This window comes from Misgurnus anguillicaudatus, chromosome 5 (genome assembly GCF_027580225.2).
Source record: "Misgurnus anguillicaudatus chromosome 5, ASM2758022v2, whole genome shotgun sequence".
NCBI classification, from domain to species: Eukaryota; Metazoa; Chordata; class Actinopteri; order Cypriniformes; family Cobitidae; genus Misgurnus; species Misgurnus anguillicaudatus.
This window is the reverse complement of record NC_073341.2, coordinates 19,060,360-19,076,441: the sequence shown is the minus strand read 5'-3', so window position 1 is coordinate 19,076,441 and position 16,082 is coordinate 19,060,360. Positions and strand designations below refer to the sequence as shown.

At 38.0% G+C, this 16,082-nt stretch overlaps 1 protein-coding gene across 2 annotated transcripts in view; it reads left to right on the top strand.

Annotated features, from left to right (window-relative positions):
- gfra2a (GDNF family receptor alpha 2a) overlaps positions 1–16,082 on the top strand; it is a 118,727-nt gene that overhangs the window by 70,790 nt on the left and 31,855 nt on the right. For both annotated transcript variants that reach the window (XM_055168121.2, XM_073867679.1), the window contains exons 5-6: positions 14,289–14,398; positions 14,721–14,861. In XM_055168121.2, coding sequence (XP_055024096.2) covers positions 14,289–14,398; positions 14,721–14,861 — 251 coding nt within the window. The remainder of the gene's footprint in view (positions 1–14,288; positions 14,399–14,720; positions 14,862–16,082) is intronic.

Here is a 16,082-nt window from a genome sequence, read left to right as displayed (position 1 = left end):
CACTGGATTTGATACACGGTAATGTCTCTTCCCATCTAAGCCAGTTATGCTAACGGGCTGTTATGGCCCTTGGTAGTGATGTCCATTTAGCAATGATGCTGTTAAAGACACAGGTTCATTGAGCACATATGCATAACCAAATAACCACTGGAGCATTAGTCTGAGAGAAATGACATAAATTATTAAAAAGGAATTAGTATGCAAAGACAAACATATACACAGATGAGACGAAGGACAGCACAGTGTTCAGTTTGCTTACTTTTAGCTGTACAAGTGTCCTTGTAGCAAATGTTTATGTTATTGCAAATTCCACTTTTGTAGGAAGTCATGACTGTGGAGGTGTTCATGTGGGTGTAATGTGGGTGTATGTTTATGTAAAACAGAAAGAGATAAGGTAGGCAGAAAGCCATTGTTTCCCTAAGCTTCATGTTAAGGCACGACAGGATTTACTCATTTGTCACATGCCAGATACTGTACAGCATACATATGAATATCACTGTATAATATTTAACTACATAATGTACTTACAATGAGATGAGCTTCTCCACAGTGTCAGCTGCTATGTCAAATATGCAAGCACTTTAAATTCGAATAGATTTGATTGGCTGTCAATGGTTTATTGCTCATCTGGGTTAATGCTTCGAAAGTGATCCCAACGCATTTTTTTAATTGTATCTATTGTTATACTGCTACAGTATATTACAGTAATGTTTTGGTCCTGTTCACTGTACTACTGTACTGTGTTATAATTTAATTGAAATTCAAATTTGGTGCATTCAAATGTCTGATATGTCGTATTTAAGGGATTAACGCTCATAACGCCACCACAAAGTCCTATGTACGAGTGGGCTCCGAGTTTACGACTTTAAAGGATTAGTGCATTTACTCACCATCATGTCATCCAAAATGTTGATGTCTTTCTTTGTTCAGTCGAGAAGAAATTGTGTTTTTGAGGAAAACATTCCAGGATTTTTCTCATTTTAATGGATCCCAACACTTGAAAGTTTTAATGCAGTTTAAAATTGCAGTTTTAACGCAGTTTCAAAGGAGTTTAAACGATCCCAAACGAGGCATAAGGGTCTTATCTAACGAAACGATTGTGATTTTTGGCGAGAAAAATAAAAAATATGCACTTTTAAACGACAACTTCTCTTCTTTCTCCGGTCCTGTGACGCGTCAGCGCAACCTCACGTAATTGCGTAATGACGTCGAAAGGTCACGTGTTACATATATGAAACGCACATTTGCAGATCATTTTAAACAATAAACTGACACAAAGGCATTAATTAGTATCATTCCACATACAACAACGTCGAAACGGTTGTCTTTCTACACACTTGTAAACACTGGGGCGTAGTTTCGCATACGTCATCCGTGACCTCTTGACGTGATGACATATTGCGTGAGGTCGCGCTGGCACGCCACACGCACGGAAGAAGACGATAAGTTGTGGTTTAAAAGTGCATATTTCTAATTTATCTTGACAAAAATGACAATCGTTTCGCTAGATAAGACCCTCATGCCCCGTTTGGGATCGCCTAGAGTCCTTTGAAACTGCAATTTAACTGCATTGAAACGGTCCATTAAAGTCCATTAAAATGAGAAAAATCCTTGAACGTTTTCCTCTAAAAACATAATTTCTTCTCAACTGAACAAAGAAAGACATAAACATTTTGGATGACATGGTGGTGAGTAAATTATCTGCATTTTTTTTTAAGAACATGGCAAAATCAATGGATGCAATATCTGTAGCAAGGGGCAACCTTCTAGTTTCTCACCTGAAGTGAGTATTTCTCCAACTCATCGACTGGTCGCTTGAAACTGGCACGAAAAAGGTAGTCAATCCCATAGACACCCCCATGTTAAAATGCTCAACTTTACATGACTGTGAACTCATTTGTTTAAATTATATTATGATATAATTGATTTTTGAAAAACGGGCCGAGTACCGAAACACACTTGTAGCCAATCAGCAGTAAGGGGCGTGTCTACTTAACCAACATTGTTGCCTGGGTTGCGTATTTGTGGGGCGCGTCTATCAAAAGTGTGGCGTGTGTTTGTTTAGGTGATTTCAAATATCAACATTGGCTTTCAGAGATCAGGCTCCCCGCCTTTAAAGTTCTGGGCGTGGCTACTTGAGTGACAGGTGAATTTTCGCTGCTGTCACTACCCTCGAGTTAGGCGGGCATGGTTTCAGCAACCAGCCACCTTAGCTCCACCCACGTTCCGCCTCTTTGCACATTTACTGTTTTTACAAAATAAGCTGTCTTCGCAAAATGTCTTGGCAATATAACATGACTTATAAATGACTTAGAATGACTTATAACTCATAACTACTAACAAAACAGGAGGACTTAAAAACAGCAATTATATTTTCTACTGTAAAAAGGATCATAAAAGCATAGCAAAAATCAGCCTGACATATATGCAAATGATTAGGACATTGGATTTCCTCTACATTTAAACATTTCATATTTATCAGTTCCCCATCCCGTCATTTGAATGGGCATTTTTAAACATAAATGTCACTCACACATCACACGAAGCTTAATCCAGTGCTTCAACAATAACCCCCCTTACCCATTCATCCCCACTAACCCATTCACTCTCGCCTCATGGATGAATCCATCGCCGTGCATATTGGCCTCACATCATCTCTCATTGCCTGCTGCTGTGAGGGATGGCATTGTCTGAGGAGGAATACATGATGAAGCGGGTAATGAATGACACTGCGGGCTCATACAGTGCTGATCTATTTAAAGCCGCAGTCAGCGACCCCACGGTCTCTCTGATTTTACGCTCTTCGGGTCAATCTCAAAAGCCTTATTGACTGTCATTATGTGCTCTAGTTCATATGTCGCTGAAGGTCAATGGCTTTAGGCCTCAGCAGGAGCATCAGAATTGTATGCACATTAAGAATTGCACAGCGTTTTTTTACGGCTTGCAACATTTTGCAATTCTGTCACGTCTCATCTTCCTTTAATAATATTAAAATGTGCTGGATTAAAGATAGATATCCCAGTTTTTAGATTTTATGGAATCTTCTCATATGCCTCTTAGAAGAATAATAACTCATGTAAGTACCATAGATCTGTTTAATAAAAAGTCAATTGTAATTATATTTTTTCTTTTTTAATAGCAAAAAAAAAATTATTAGGAAACTCAATGCAAAATAATAGATCATCCCCCATCATATTCAACACAACTGCGTTGCAGTGTACAGATCTTTGTATGTTTTAATGGCATTATATGTCTTCTGTCTTCCTTTGGGTATCTTGTGTTTGTAAGCGTGCCAGGCTTGAGCTGACTGCCGGCAACCATGCCTGTTCATGTCTGTATGACATAACAAATGAATGCATCTCAAATTAATGCTTTCAGCACAAATCTGCTGTTATTTGTTTACGTAATAGTCTGAACTGTAGCAGCGAAATGACTGTGCTTTTTCCCAAAACTCGTCCTTCGTATCAGAGCTGCATTTCGAGCAGATCGGGAGGGTGAAAGTTCCTGACACATTTAATTTTTTGGGAAATTAAATGAGACATGCTTATAAGATTTGTTTATTAAGCTCTGATCTTCGCATGCCGACTCAATGACTTAATGACATTCCGAGTCACATCATAATAAACATATTGTAACTCTTTTATAGATTTATTGTTTATTGTTGATTCTGATTTGGACTGAGACTTTTAATATGAGGCCATGTGGTCACAATATAGTCTGTGAAGGTATAAAAAAGTACTTTTATTCTTAGCATTTTCTTATACTGTCATTTTTGTGATTTATGATACAATTATGCTCATGCGTAATAATAAGATTTTTAAGTATAGCCAAATGGTTATAGCCTAAATGGTCTGTGAAACGGTCATACATTTCAATATAGACTCTGAGACTTGTGAGAAAGTCCTTTTGTCAGATCTGATGCCTCAATATATCCAGTTCTGATGGATTCGGACCAGAATAAGGTGACACATTTTATACCTCATACTCCCAGCTATAGTGATTGGGAGCCTTTGAAGCCTGTCATTTCTGAAGCCTGTGATATAACCCTAAGGCACCATTTGTACGTTTCTTTAATCTCGGGTCCTCAGAATGCAGACTGTATTTTAAAGTTTAAGCATATTCCATGCACTTCGGGAGGTAAAATGTCCTGTAGCTTTTTTCACTGGAACCAATTTTCCCAAATACACGCACACATGTCTAGCGCTGATTTATGGCAGGGAAATGTTGTTAATCTGTTTTGATGGAAACTAGCAGGAGATGGTTTTAACCACGCGGGCAGTCAGGACCGGTTCTGAACACGCAACCCGAGCAAATAAAACACAGCCGGACAGACTTAGTTATCGATGTCTGGGGTCAGGGTTCTGCTAAAAAACTATGGATCGGACAAGCATTCGTGTTGTGTTTACCAAATTTGGGAACCCTGCCAAACGAGCAGGCCTACCACTTATTTATCTTTGCACGGTAATGCAATGCAAGAAACTGGATCGATTATAAGTGAATAGGGAAGCAGTATTAAAGAATTGTCGGGATGTGTTAAAACCTTGACTTTATATGTAAATTAAGTGCATATTTTGAGTGCACAATATTATTTGTAAAAAAATAATGGAGTTATAGACAGACACACTACATCAGACATGTATTATAGTCATGGACATTTGGGAAAGCCAAAGGCAAACGTAATGAAACTGCACAAACCCTTAAACCTCCATCACAGAAACAGTTGTAGGGCAGGTTTTGTTCTCGGGACGTGTGTAAATCCTGTAGAAGTGTTATTTAAAAAATCTGATCTTAAAGTAATTGGTGACACACTAAGACAACCATGGAGATATTTCTGGACCTGGTCTGACCCAACATGATCTTACAAAGTTCCGTGGGATAGTCACGGAATTTTGTGCTCATTTTTCCGTGGCATTCTCACGGATCTCCGCATTTTTCCGTGGCCCTGCTACGGACTGTCTTTTTCCGTGGCATTCTCACGGATTGGTTACTCAACTGCTTTTTCCTATTTTCAAACCATTTTCGCTTCGGTTTAGGGTTAGATTTGGTGTTTGCGTTAGTATGTCACTTTAACTATTGGTTTATACTATTTTTTCTGATTTATTCGTTTATATTTTCTAAACTTTAAACAATTGTCACCTGGCGTTGGGGTTAGAGTTAGGTTTGGGTAGGGATGTCATTTCATGTAAATCTAACCCTAAACCGAAGCGAAAATGGTAAGAAAATAGGACAAAACAGTTGAGTAACCAATCCGTGAGAATGCCACGGAAAAAGACAGTCAGTAGCAGGGCCACGGAAAAATGCGGAGATCCGTGAGAATGCCATGGAAAAATGAGCACAAAATTCCGTGACTATGCCACGGAAATTCGTGAGATCAGGTTGTTTGACCTGAGTGTGATGTATGCTTAGATAATGGACTGTAAGTAGCAGGGTGCCAAACCACTGAATGCATTGGCAAGAAACGCTGTCTCGAATTTGATTCTGGCACCAAGAATAGAAACTTAACATGAAAATTGCAGGATAATCTATACAAATCAAACCTCTTATGCATTTAATGGATCATGCAGTAGATGCAGTTTTGCTGGTCAAAAGTCATCTGGTTTGACCTTACATGACGCATCTTCTGCCAAATGTGAGCTGGTCGTCAGAGATGTTGCAGTGATTTCCCAAACCATACATTAATACTGCGTTACTGTCATGACTGGTCGTAAGGGAAGTATTGAGGTGTCATTTAGGTTGGAATAAACAAAGATGCATGGTTAAAACGTCTCTGAGATTGCTAAGGTGGTTTTTGTGATTTAATGTTTTTTAAACATATTTTTTTGCATTATTAGATTACACTTTAGTGCATGCTGGGTAGATGGGCCAATGACAGTGAACCTCAAAGCCAATAAATGTAAGCCTGTTTAAAACTGAAGAAAGTACATGCAATAAAAACAAACTTTTGATCTAATGTTTTTTTATTATTTGTTTGTGAGATTTGGATGGGCTCTCACAGAGAAAGCCAAAAACAGTTTGATTTTAACGCAAATAGCCTGACCCGCTTTTCTGCACTAACATGGGCCTGACAAAGTGGGCAAGGATGTTGAAAGTGTTGTAGAGAAAAGGGTTTTTAGGCATAAGAAGAAACCTGCATTTTATTTCCAAAATGCTCTTTGAAGAATATAATATAATCGTAATAAATATTTTTGTTTCTGGCACTGTACAGTACATATTTTTGAAGTGTAATACATTTACATGAAATGTAATACATTTACAAGTAATTAACTTGTAAACAGAGGTACAAGATCCATCACAACAGATCTTTGTTATCATTCTAGTCCAGTATCTGATGGCACAGAGTCCAAATGTTTTCTATTAAAATTCTGGCAGACATTCCATCAAACTTTTTGAAGTTGTCGTATAAAGATTAAGATCTGCTTTCATTGCATATTGACTGCCTGGGGGCAATAGCTCTCAATTGCCAAATGATAGAGTCACCCGTACTTGAGAATGAAAGAGCTCTTCTGATGCCAGGTTGAAGGACAAAAAGCAAAGCCACTTTGACTCTAATGGTTGACGCCGGCAAACAAAAAGGGCTATGCACCTTTCGCCAAGAAAGCAATCGAAATCGCCCCAATCTCTATTGAATTTCAGACGTATCGATGTTGAGGGCCATTACTGGGCCTTATTGCGTTATATTCATCTTCCAAGAGCGAGAGGGGGGTGGCGTTGAGATTTATTGATTCACCGCAGAAACATTTCATCCCGTGGTATATGGCAAACGTGAAATATTTACCTAGAAAAAGAAAGTGGCGCACTTGACATACAGATAAATTTAAAAAAAGACAGTTCACTAAAAAATGAAACTTCTGTGACTATTCTATCTCAATTTATAAGAGCTCAGACCAGTCTGAAGATCAATCAAAATAATGATTTGTTCAAGAATCGGACTTTGCTTCCTCGGTCATAAAAGAGAAATGGGACGGATGACAAGATCTGTTTCGCACAGGCTTCAGGAAACTTGGAATTTAATGCATGAGTTGTACAGTATGGGGCATTTTTAAGACATTTTATGGTGCATTTGCGTCCTTTTTGAAGTTCCCATTCATTATGAAAGCATAAAAGAAAACGGCCAGTCATTAAAATTTGTGTTCCATGGAAGAACATCTATAAGGGTTTGGAACAACATGAAGAAACAAGTTATGATTCTTTATTTTTAGTCTGTGGATGCCACCACTTATTGCTTTGGTGATTCAGATGAGAAAACACTGAATCATATTGAACATGGAAAAATGAAAAACTTGTATTGGACCCTTTTACGTAACACACTCATTTCAGTGCCATCCATAGCAATCATAATCATTCCTTAAAATGCATTAATTTCCCATAAGCCCAGAGAAAATTGGATCAACATTATTCCCCAACACAAACCGGACCAAATGACCGTGTTTTAAGCGTGTTTTTAAAGGAAATAAATCTTAGCGCCGCTCATTTTAGGGCTCTCTCCGTGAATGGTGAATCTATAAGGACCTTTAGAAACCTTTGCAGGCAGACAGGCTATAATTTGAGCAGTGAGTGGTCCGTTCAGGTATAATAGAGGAGTCCTGGCGAGATCTGAAATGTGCTTTATCTTGATGCCAAAGCATTTTCTGCCCAAACAATCCTAGACAGCCTTTTGTAAACTTCAAGTGAACAGTAAATTATAGCCGTTATATTGTCCTCTCCTGAAAGGAAAAACCTGCTGGTGTATCGGTCCATCTCAGTACCTCTCTCTTCTATTTGCCATAAAAACAACAGTTTGGTATGTTCTTACATTTCTCTTGCTAATAAGATACATTACAGTTACTGGAAGAGCTCCCTCAAGACATATAAAACGCAAAAACAACCTTCTCCTATCAGTTAAAACACATTAGCAGGCCTGAATACTTCATTTGACCAATAAAAAAGATATATAAAAGTCTGGCTGAAATTGGAGGAAAAAAGCAAACCGGGTTTTTAGAAAAGGGAAGAGTGAAATTTGCACAGAGATTAAAACTAATACCGTAGAGAGACCGTAGTACAAATAAGACATTGAACAAATAAGACATTGAACAAGTAAGACAGGCATCATTTGCTTCATTACCTGTTTAATACGGTAGAAACAAGACTAGAGGTCTGTCGTCAGATAAAGTCATAGCTTTGGGTAAGAAAACAGAAGATGTTATTATTGATTGATTGTAAGTGGTCATTTCAATTCTGGTCACGTGGGTGGAAACAATAACTATGAGGACCTAGAATTAAAGAAAGCTGTGGTTTGCAATGCCTAAACAATTTGTTTGAACTTTCAGATCATCTGCTACAAATTACTGCCCTGTTTTTATTTCATTCTGGGACTGTGATCAAAAGCCCTTAAGTTATAATTTATGATGTTTTACATTATTTATGAATACATTCACTGAAGTAAATAAATTGAGTAAATGTTGTCAATATCATTAGACATTGGTTGTATTGTGAAGTATTGCAAATGTATTTGAGCATATAAAACATAAAAAAAGGAGAAAGAACACAGGGTCCCACTTTCTATGACAGTATGTGTCTACTGTGTACAGTTCATGGTCAGAAAAAAATGTCCAAAGCTGTCACTGGGACTTTACCCTTTAAAGGGAAACTCAATTTTTTTTAAATATGCTCATTTTTAGGCTCCCCTAAAATTAAACATTCGATTCTTACCGCTATGGAATCCATTCAGCTGATATTACGCAATGATATTACGTTGTGCCCGAAAATAGTTCCCTGCTATTGAAAGATACTAAGGATACTCTTTTCGGCTGCTGTGTAATATCACTACGTCTGCTGCAGCCATGTTACAGCAGCAAAGTCCTTGATTATTTCGTCGGAATGAGAGTATAGTTCCTAGCCATATCTGCCAAGAAAATCACAACTTTTAATTTCCAGTTGTTCTTAGAACACGATGTAACTACAGAAGAGTCAAGTTTTAAATAGGAAAAATATCGAAACTCTTTGGTTACTTTTGAGCGTGATGCTAATGGTCTAATTAGATTCAATGGATTGTGCTAAGCTATGCTAAAAGTGCTAGCGCCAGACCGGGAGATCAGCTGAATGGATTCTAAAATGGTAAGAATCAAATGTTTAACTCTAGGAGAGCTGGAAAATAAGAATATTTTTTTAAAAAGTGGAATTTCCCTTTAAAGGTATCTGCATGCAATTGCACTCTTGACCCTATTCCTAACACACTTAGTGCCTTAGTAAACCATAATAAAATGTATTTATTCCATTGATTAAATTCGCCCCAGTGCGGTTGCATTGCGGTTATATTCACTGTTAGACTTTTTATTGTATATATGCGGTAACGAGTTACTGTAACTGCCCCATTACAGTACCATAACTGTACATGGTTTTTACAGTATGATGCCTTTACCGCAGTTCCATTTTACCTAGTTAAAAAAAAAATTGCCTTGAAGGAAAATTGAACCTGGGTTGCCCGTGTCGTAGGGTCATAACACTGCCACAGTGCCACAGAATCTTGGCGTCACTAGTTTTTTGAAGTCTTGAGGTCAAATTCAAATCTAACGGTAAAGCATTTATCCATAATCCCTTTCTTGTTTCTATCTACAATTCTCAATAAATTATTTACACTGCTGAAAAACAATTCACATTTTGAAATTTGTTTCACTGCTAAAAGCATATAAAATAAAATGTATTTCATTTCATAGATATATTTTATTTTCCTATTTTATATGCTTTTATAACACTGTTTTATTCAACTACAGTAGCGCTACTGCTGTTGTTTTACAGCAGTCTACCGCAAATTCAAACCTTACAGTAAATCACTATAAATTAAATGTTAATACCCATAGTGCAATGCATATTACAGTAATGAACTGGAAAAGAAAATGATGGTATTTTACTGAGCATTTTGTGGTAAGTAACTGTAGAAATTACAACAGTGCTGGGAAACATTCACTTGTCTTTCACTTGTTGCTCCGCTGAGAATTTGCTCTCCCAGATTTTCTGTTGAAGGGAGACAAATACTGCACATCTAAATATGTATGTCACATTGTTTAAAATTCTCCACAGCAACAAATATCCTGTTACTTATTTATTGCCTCAGATAGACAAACAGAGCGAAAGATAGACAGAGGAAGAGAGATACATAAAGAGATAGAGGATTATAAGAGGACAGTTTAAGTGCTTTTGGAGGTTGCAGAAAGGAGTCTTGTCTTCTATCTGACCCCCAGGATGCCTACCAACCACAAGCATGTTGTGGTCATGGTCAGCAACAATGACTAATGCAGAGAGAAGAAAGGGATAAAGCTGGACTCTTGACCCTATTCCTAAATAGCTTTATCCCTTTCTTGTCCTCTATAACGTATATGCAATGTGCATATACACAATACGTATGTAATGATTTTTTATGTTAGTATACAGTTAAAGACCAAACACAGAGCTTATTAATTTTTTCCAGCCCATAAGCATTCAGGTATTTATATCATGTAGGGAACCCAACTGGTATATCGATATTTTTCGCACCTCTCCATTTGATACCTGCAGCGTGAACAGATGTAATTAGACATGTAAATCGCAGCAGGATTTTTAGCTGTATGCTAATTAAAAGGTGCATTTACAAAGAAGGGAGAGAATGAATTAAATGCACACTGGGCTCCACTGGGAATGTATCCATGTTTAGTACACTAGTATATTACACAGAGATGTACTATCTGTCACGTATCAAACTTTAATGTGCTGTAAAGGGCACTTTAATAACAGCTAAATAACACAACTAAATGACCCAGGAAAAGTTTCTAAAACCGCTTTGGTTATTAAATAAAATCTGCAAAAATCAGTAATGATGCAAAATTCTTTACAAACTTTTTGCAATCAGATATTGACTTGTAAACCATTGTATAGACCCCTTCAAGGTTTGAAAACATTAAATGACTATCGGGTGCGCGCGCAGCATGGGGTCAAACTGTTCATACCATCCAGGCTTTATAATTTAATCTAACAGGGCTGAAAAATGATGACTTACCTCAAATGAAGTGAGCACTACAAACACAAGCCTCTTTGATATTTGCATTGTTCCAGTCTGCACGTTAATTGCTTGCAGCCGCAGATGTTGTATTTTTTTGTTTTTGAGATTCTGCATGAATCGCCAAAACTTAACAGAAGACCTGGTGCGATTTTCACAGCCCACGACGTAAGGCATTTTTTACGATACCGAATAATACGCAACTCAATCTGCTGTAATGACTTTTCTGGTTGGTTTATACAATGGTTGGTTTATTTTAATGGTTTATACAATGTTTTTCTGATTTATTTTTTATATTTCCTGATTTTTAAACCATTGTCGCCTGGCATTAGGGTTAGAGTTGGGCTTGGGAAAGGATGTCATTTTATGTAAATCAAACCCGTAAACCAAAGCGACAATGGTAAAAAAATAGGACAAAACAGTTGAGTAACCAATACGTGACAATGACACATAAACAGAAATTTGTGATATGATCACAAAATAAAAAACACGGAAATTCGTGACAGGATCACGAAAAAGAATTAAAAAATTTACGTGACTATAGGTACATAATTTTGTGTGACTGGGCTGGTTCATTATAGCCCTGCGTGGGACTGTTTTCTTAAACCTGCACCCGCCCATGCCCGCAACCTGCATTTTCCACCCCTGCGTGTACATGCAATGTTTGTGTCCACTCCTGCCCGCTCCCATGGATTTTCACTGAGAGCTTGTTAAAAATGTACACGACTAAATATTCGTTCAGGTTAACATCCAGAATAACATTAACTAAATAAAGTAATGCTAAACCAAAACACCACACCTGACAAAAACATTGGGTAGATATTTTTAATTAGCGTTATTAAACATTAACCGTTAAACAGAACCACAACTAGCGGCGCCTCCGTTTTTAAACGTAATGCATGATACACACACACCAAAGAATTAACTAAACAAACAGTTTAACTGTTAATAAACAGTTTAAGTAAATAAGCCCAAAACACAATATGAAATACATTTAACTTGTTGCATAAATAAACAAATTGAACTTAAAAAAACAGGCTAAATATAATTTAAAGCAACACCAAATAGTTTTTTACCTTAAAATAATGTTTCCAAAAAAGTTTCTGTCGTTCATCTACTCAAAACAGGTTGAACGGCACTTTCACATTCGCTTTGCAGCCCTCTATTTGCCAGAACCGCACTAAAAAAGTTTCCAACTGTCGGGTCGCGGTCCTGTAGTTCGAGTGAAAACTACAAAAACTTGCTTAACGGCAGACCTACAATCCAATCAGAGCCAGCTATGCTGCAGTAGGCGAAATTATTTACGACAGTGGTAATGGACAATTCCGCTTCCAACCTGTAGGGGGAGCAAAGAGCAAAAACTCTTTAGTGTAGCTTTAAACAAAAAAAAAAACCCAAATAAATAAAATGCCTCAAGAAAATCTCAAATATTTCAAATTCATAGTTAGCTTGCTTAACAGGCTATTGCAAAATAAATAATAATAAAAAAGAACGTAGCCTACTTGACAAATAAATCAATTTGATCACTGGCCTTGCATACTTCATATTACTATGATGATAAAGTACATTGCTGAATGAATGTGGTCCCAGACTTTGTGTCTTTTTTCCAAAATCCACCCACACACACTGAATGCCTTCTCTGACGGTACACTAGATGTGGGGAGGCTCAAAATAATACGCGCAAATTTTCAGAGCACATTCTCTGGATCTGGTTTGTCGGCAAGTCGTGGGCCATGCAACATTTTTTGGCTGCCGCTCCCGCCCGCAGCAAAGTTTAAACTGTCTGCTCCTGCGAGATTTGCGTTGGGTCCGGTGGGAACCCATACCCAATGCAGCCCTCTACTGTACATTAAATGCAGTGAAACTAATATCAGGCCTCTCTTTGAATTTCTGTGTTTTCATTGAGGGAAAGTTTTAATAGCAAATTCAAAGAGATGATGAAGTGCATGTTTTCTTGTAAATAAGCATTTTATGTTTAGGTTCAGTAATTCAATTTAATGGCAATAATAAGGTTATTAGTCAGTAATGGAAATGTCTGAAGTACATGCAAGTTTTTTTGGCAAAAAAAATAACAATGTGCATCACAATTCAGTGCAGCACAATTCTTTATCCTGTAGGTAAGTTCTGAATACTAACTTGGACATTGCAGCTGTCTACCGTGATCTTGCATACTTTACGAGGACTACAGAATCACGGCACCACTGTGATCAGACACTGAATTGGCTCGAGTACACAAATGTCTTTTTTTAAATACAATTCAGTTTACAACCTGCTTTCCGCGGGTGGCAACAATGCTCCGGTAATTGCAGCAAGCAAATAGCACCAAGTTTTGTGTACAAGGAGCTATTTATAATAAACCTACTGAATCTTCACAAGAAGACAAAGTCATTTGAAAACATTTAATGCCTGAGTAAACTGTACTTTTATTTATTTATTCCATTTAGTAAATCTGCCCCATTTTTCTGTGCGGTGCACTGGTGATGTCTGCGTAGCAAGAATTTACCCTCACAGATTTTCTGTTAAAGCAACACTATATAGTTTTTTTTACCTTTAAATAATGTGTCTAAAATTATTTCAGTGATATAAAAACTTTTAACTGGACAAATTGTACTGTTGCTGCAACCTGAGCAGCCTCCTAGCTGCTACAAGCACACTCTGAAAGTGGCAGTAGAGGGTAGAGCACACAGCCCCGCCCCTCCCCCTGCCTGCAGAAGAGTGTCTGATACCAGCCACTGTTGCGCTTTTCAACCACATGGGGGAGCTGTAAGTCATTTTTACATAGAAACTACATATTGTTGCTTTAAAGGGAGACAAATACTGCACATCTAAATATGTATGTCACATTGTTTAAAATTCTTCACAACAACAAATATCCAGTTACAGTACTTATATATTGCCTTAGACAAACAGAGCGAAAGATAGACAGAGGAAGAGAGATACATAATGAAATAAACGGTTTTAAGAGTAAGATCAAGCGCTTTTGGAGGATGCAGTGGAAGTCCTGTCTTCTATCTGACCCCCAGGATGCCTCCCAACCACAAGCATGCTGTGATCACGGTCAGCAACGATGACTAATGGAGAGAAAAGCCAAGGAAGGGATAGAGAGATAGAAAGAAGACTTTCAAAGAAAACCAATGATGTATGAATCTGGACCTTGCATAGACTCATACACACACACACAAACTTTCGCCATTTTGTCACCCCTAGAAAAACTATACGCTGACTGCACTTTGAAAAGTATTTTGATGTTGACATGTTGCTATTGTGTTTTTCTGGCAAGGTCAAGGCTGGCTGATTTCCATGCAAATTGTCAGATGACCCCTCACTCCACCTCCAGGTGTCTGAACGATGACTATCAGGCCTGCCTGGCATCCTACATCAGACTCATTGGTAAGCAGAAAAAAATATTTCTGACATCAAATTATTTCATACCACAGATACACCACATACAGTGGTCAATATGACCTCTTAGGGTAACCTAATGACATAACAATCCCAAACTTGGAAATTTGAATTAAACAAAACATGACATTTTTCAGAGGTTTACACAGAATGTATGATAAATGAATGTATTTTATAAAAGGTCATAAAACTGGGCCCCCTGGCACCATTTTGTGCACCACCATCCCGTTTTTTATCGAACCATACAGCTAGTACATTTCGCTAATTCAATGCACTACATAATTGAGTAACCTCTCTCTCCTTCTTGCAGGTACAGATATGACCCCTAACTACGTAGACTCAGGTCACTCAAACTTCACCATCTCCCCGTGGTGTACCTGCCGAGGCAGTGGAAATCAGGAGGAGGAATGTGAGAAATTTCTACAGGACTTCAGAGAAAACACCTGCCTCCGTAAGTCTTTTTTCTCTTTTGTTATTACAACAATCTGACTGCAAAGTCTGTTTCTTTCCAGCTTCACTTTCTGCATTTACATCAGAATTCGATGACTAACTCAGGATATACGGTTATGGTTATTTAGTGTGTCTTCCCATAGCTTATTCCGCGTGTGGAAGCTCTATCCACCAGCAGAATGTTAATGTCCCCCATTGTTTGGTAACTAATGTCATGCTTGTTAGCAGAGAGTAAATATACGAGCTGCAGCTAATAAGGCTTCCACTTTGGTTTGTTATCATCTTATCCTCAAGGACTCCTTGTTTATCATAGTGATGAAGTGTCAGTTCAGCCATTTAAAACTCAATCTTAAACTTTTTTCTCATGACAATTTATAAAATGTACTGTTAGATTGCTTGAAACACATGATGGTGGTGATCACATCTATGTGTAGGCCATACATCAGTTGTATGATTCTTGTTGATACAAAAATCATCATTAAAAAAAGGAATGGACAAAAATGTATGGAAATCTATATTGACACACTAAAACAAAAGTTAAATGTCTTTATTTTTTAATGAAGCATTAAATGTGCTTTAGACCTGATACACTTCTGTATTTATAATCTCATACATTAAAGTATAGCCCACCATATATAGTCACCCCCCCAAGAGGTTTGGCTAGGCCGAGTGCTTTAAGTGGGCCGGAACGGGCCGGTACTCAGTACCGCCACTTCTAAAAATAGCTCTTGAGCGTACCACCACCTCTCCCTGAGCCCAGAACGTGCTTTAAGCATACCGGAACGCTCATTTGCACCTCTGTTTAAATCAGAGGTTTTAATCCTTTGGCTGCACAGAGACTACATTACCCATACACCCTTGAGTTTACAAGTTAAAAGCGCATGCGTCGCCTTTGCTGTCAGTCAGCCTCAACGTGTTGTGGAGAGGTGTGACTCACCATACCCGTCAAGTATCCCGTTTTGGATGGGAAAGTCCCGTATTTTACCCTTCTTTCCCGCCGTCCTCCCGTATTAGTATTTTCCCTTAAATCTGACGTATTTTATCCTCTGTAATTTCGCACGCAAAGGTTGTGATCTATAAAAAGATCCTAAAGATCGCTAAAGATCCACTGATTCCGCTAATCCACTTCGTGTTTTCCCGCCCGCCCCGCAGCATCTCTGTGTGCACTCTCTGCCTGGACGACAGTTTCTGAAGTTCGTTGCATTAACAGGTAGATTTATTA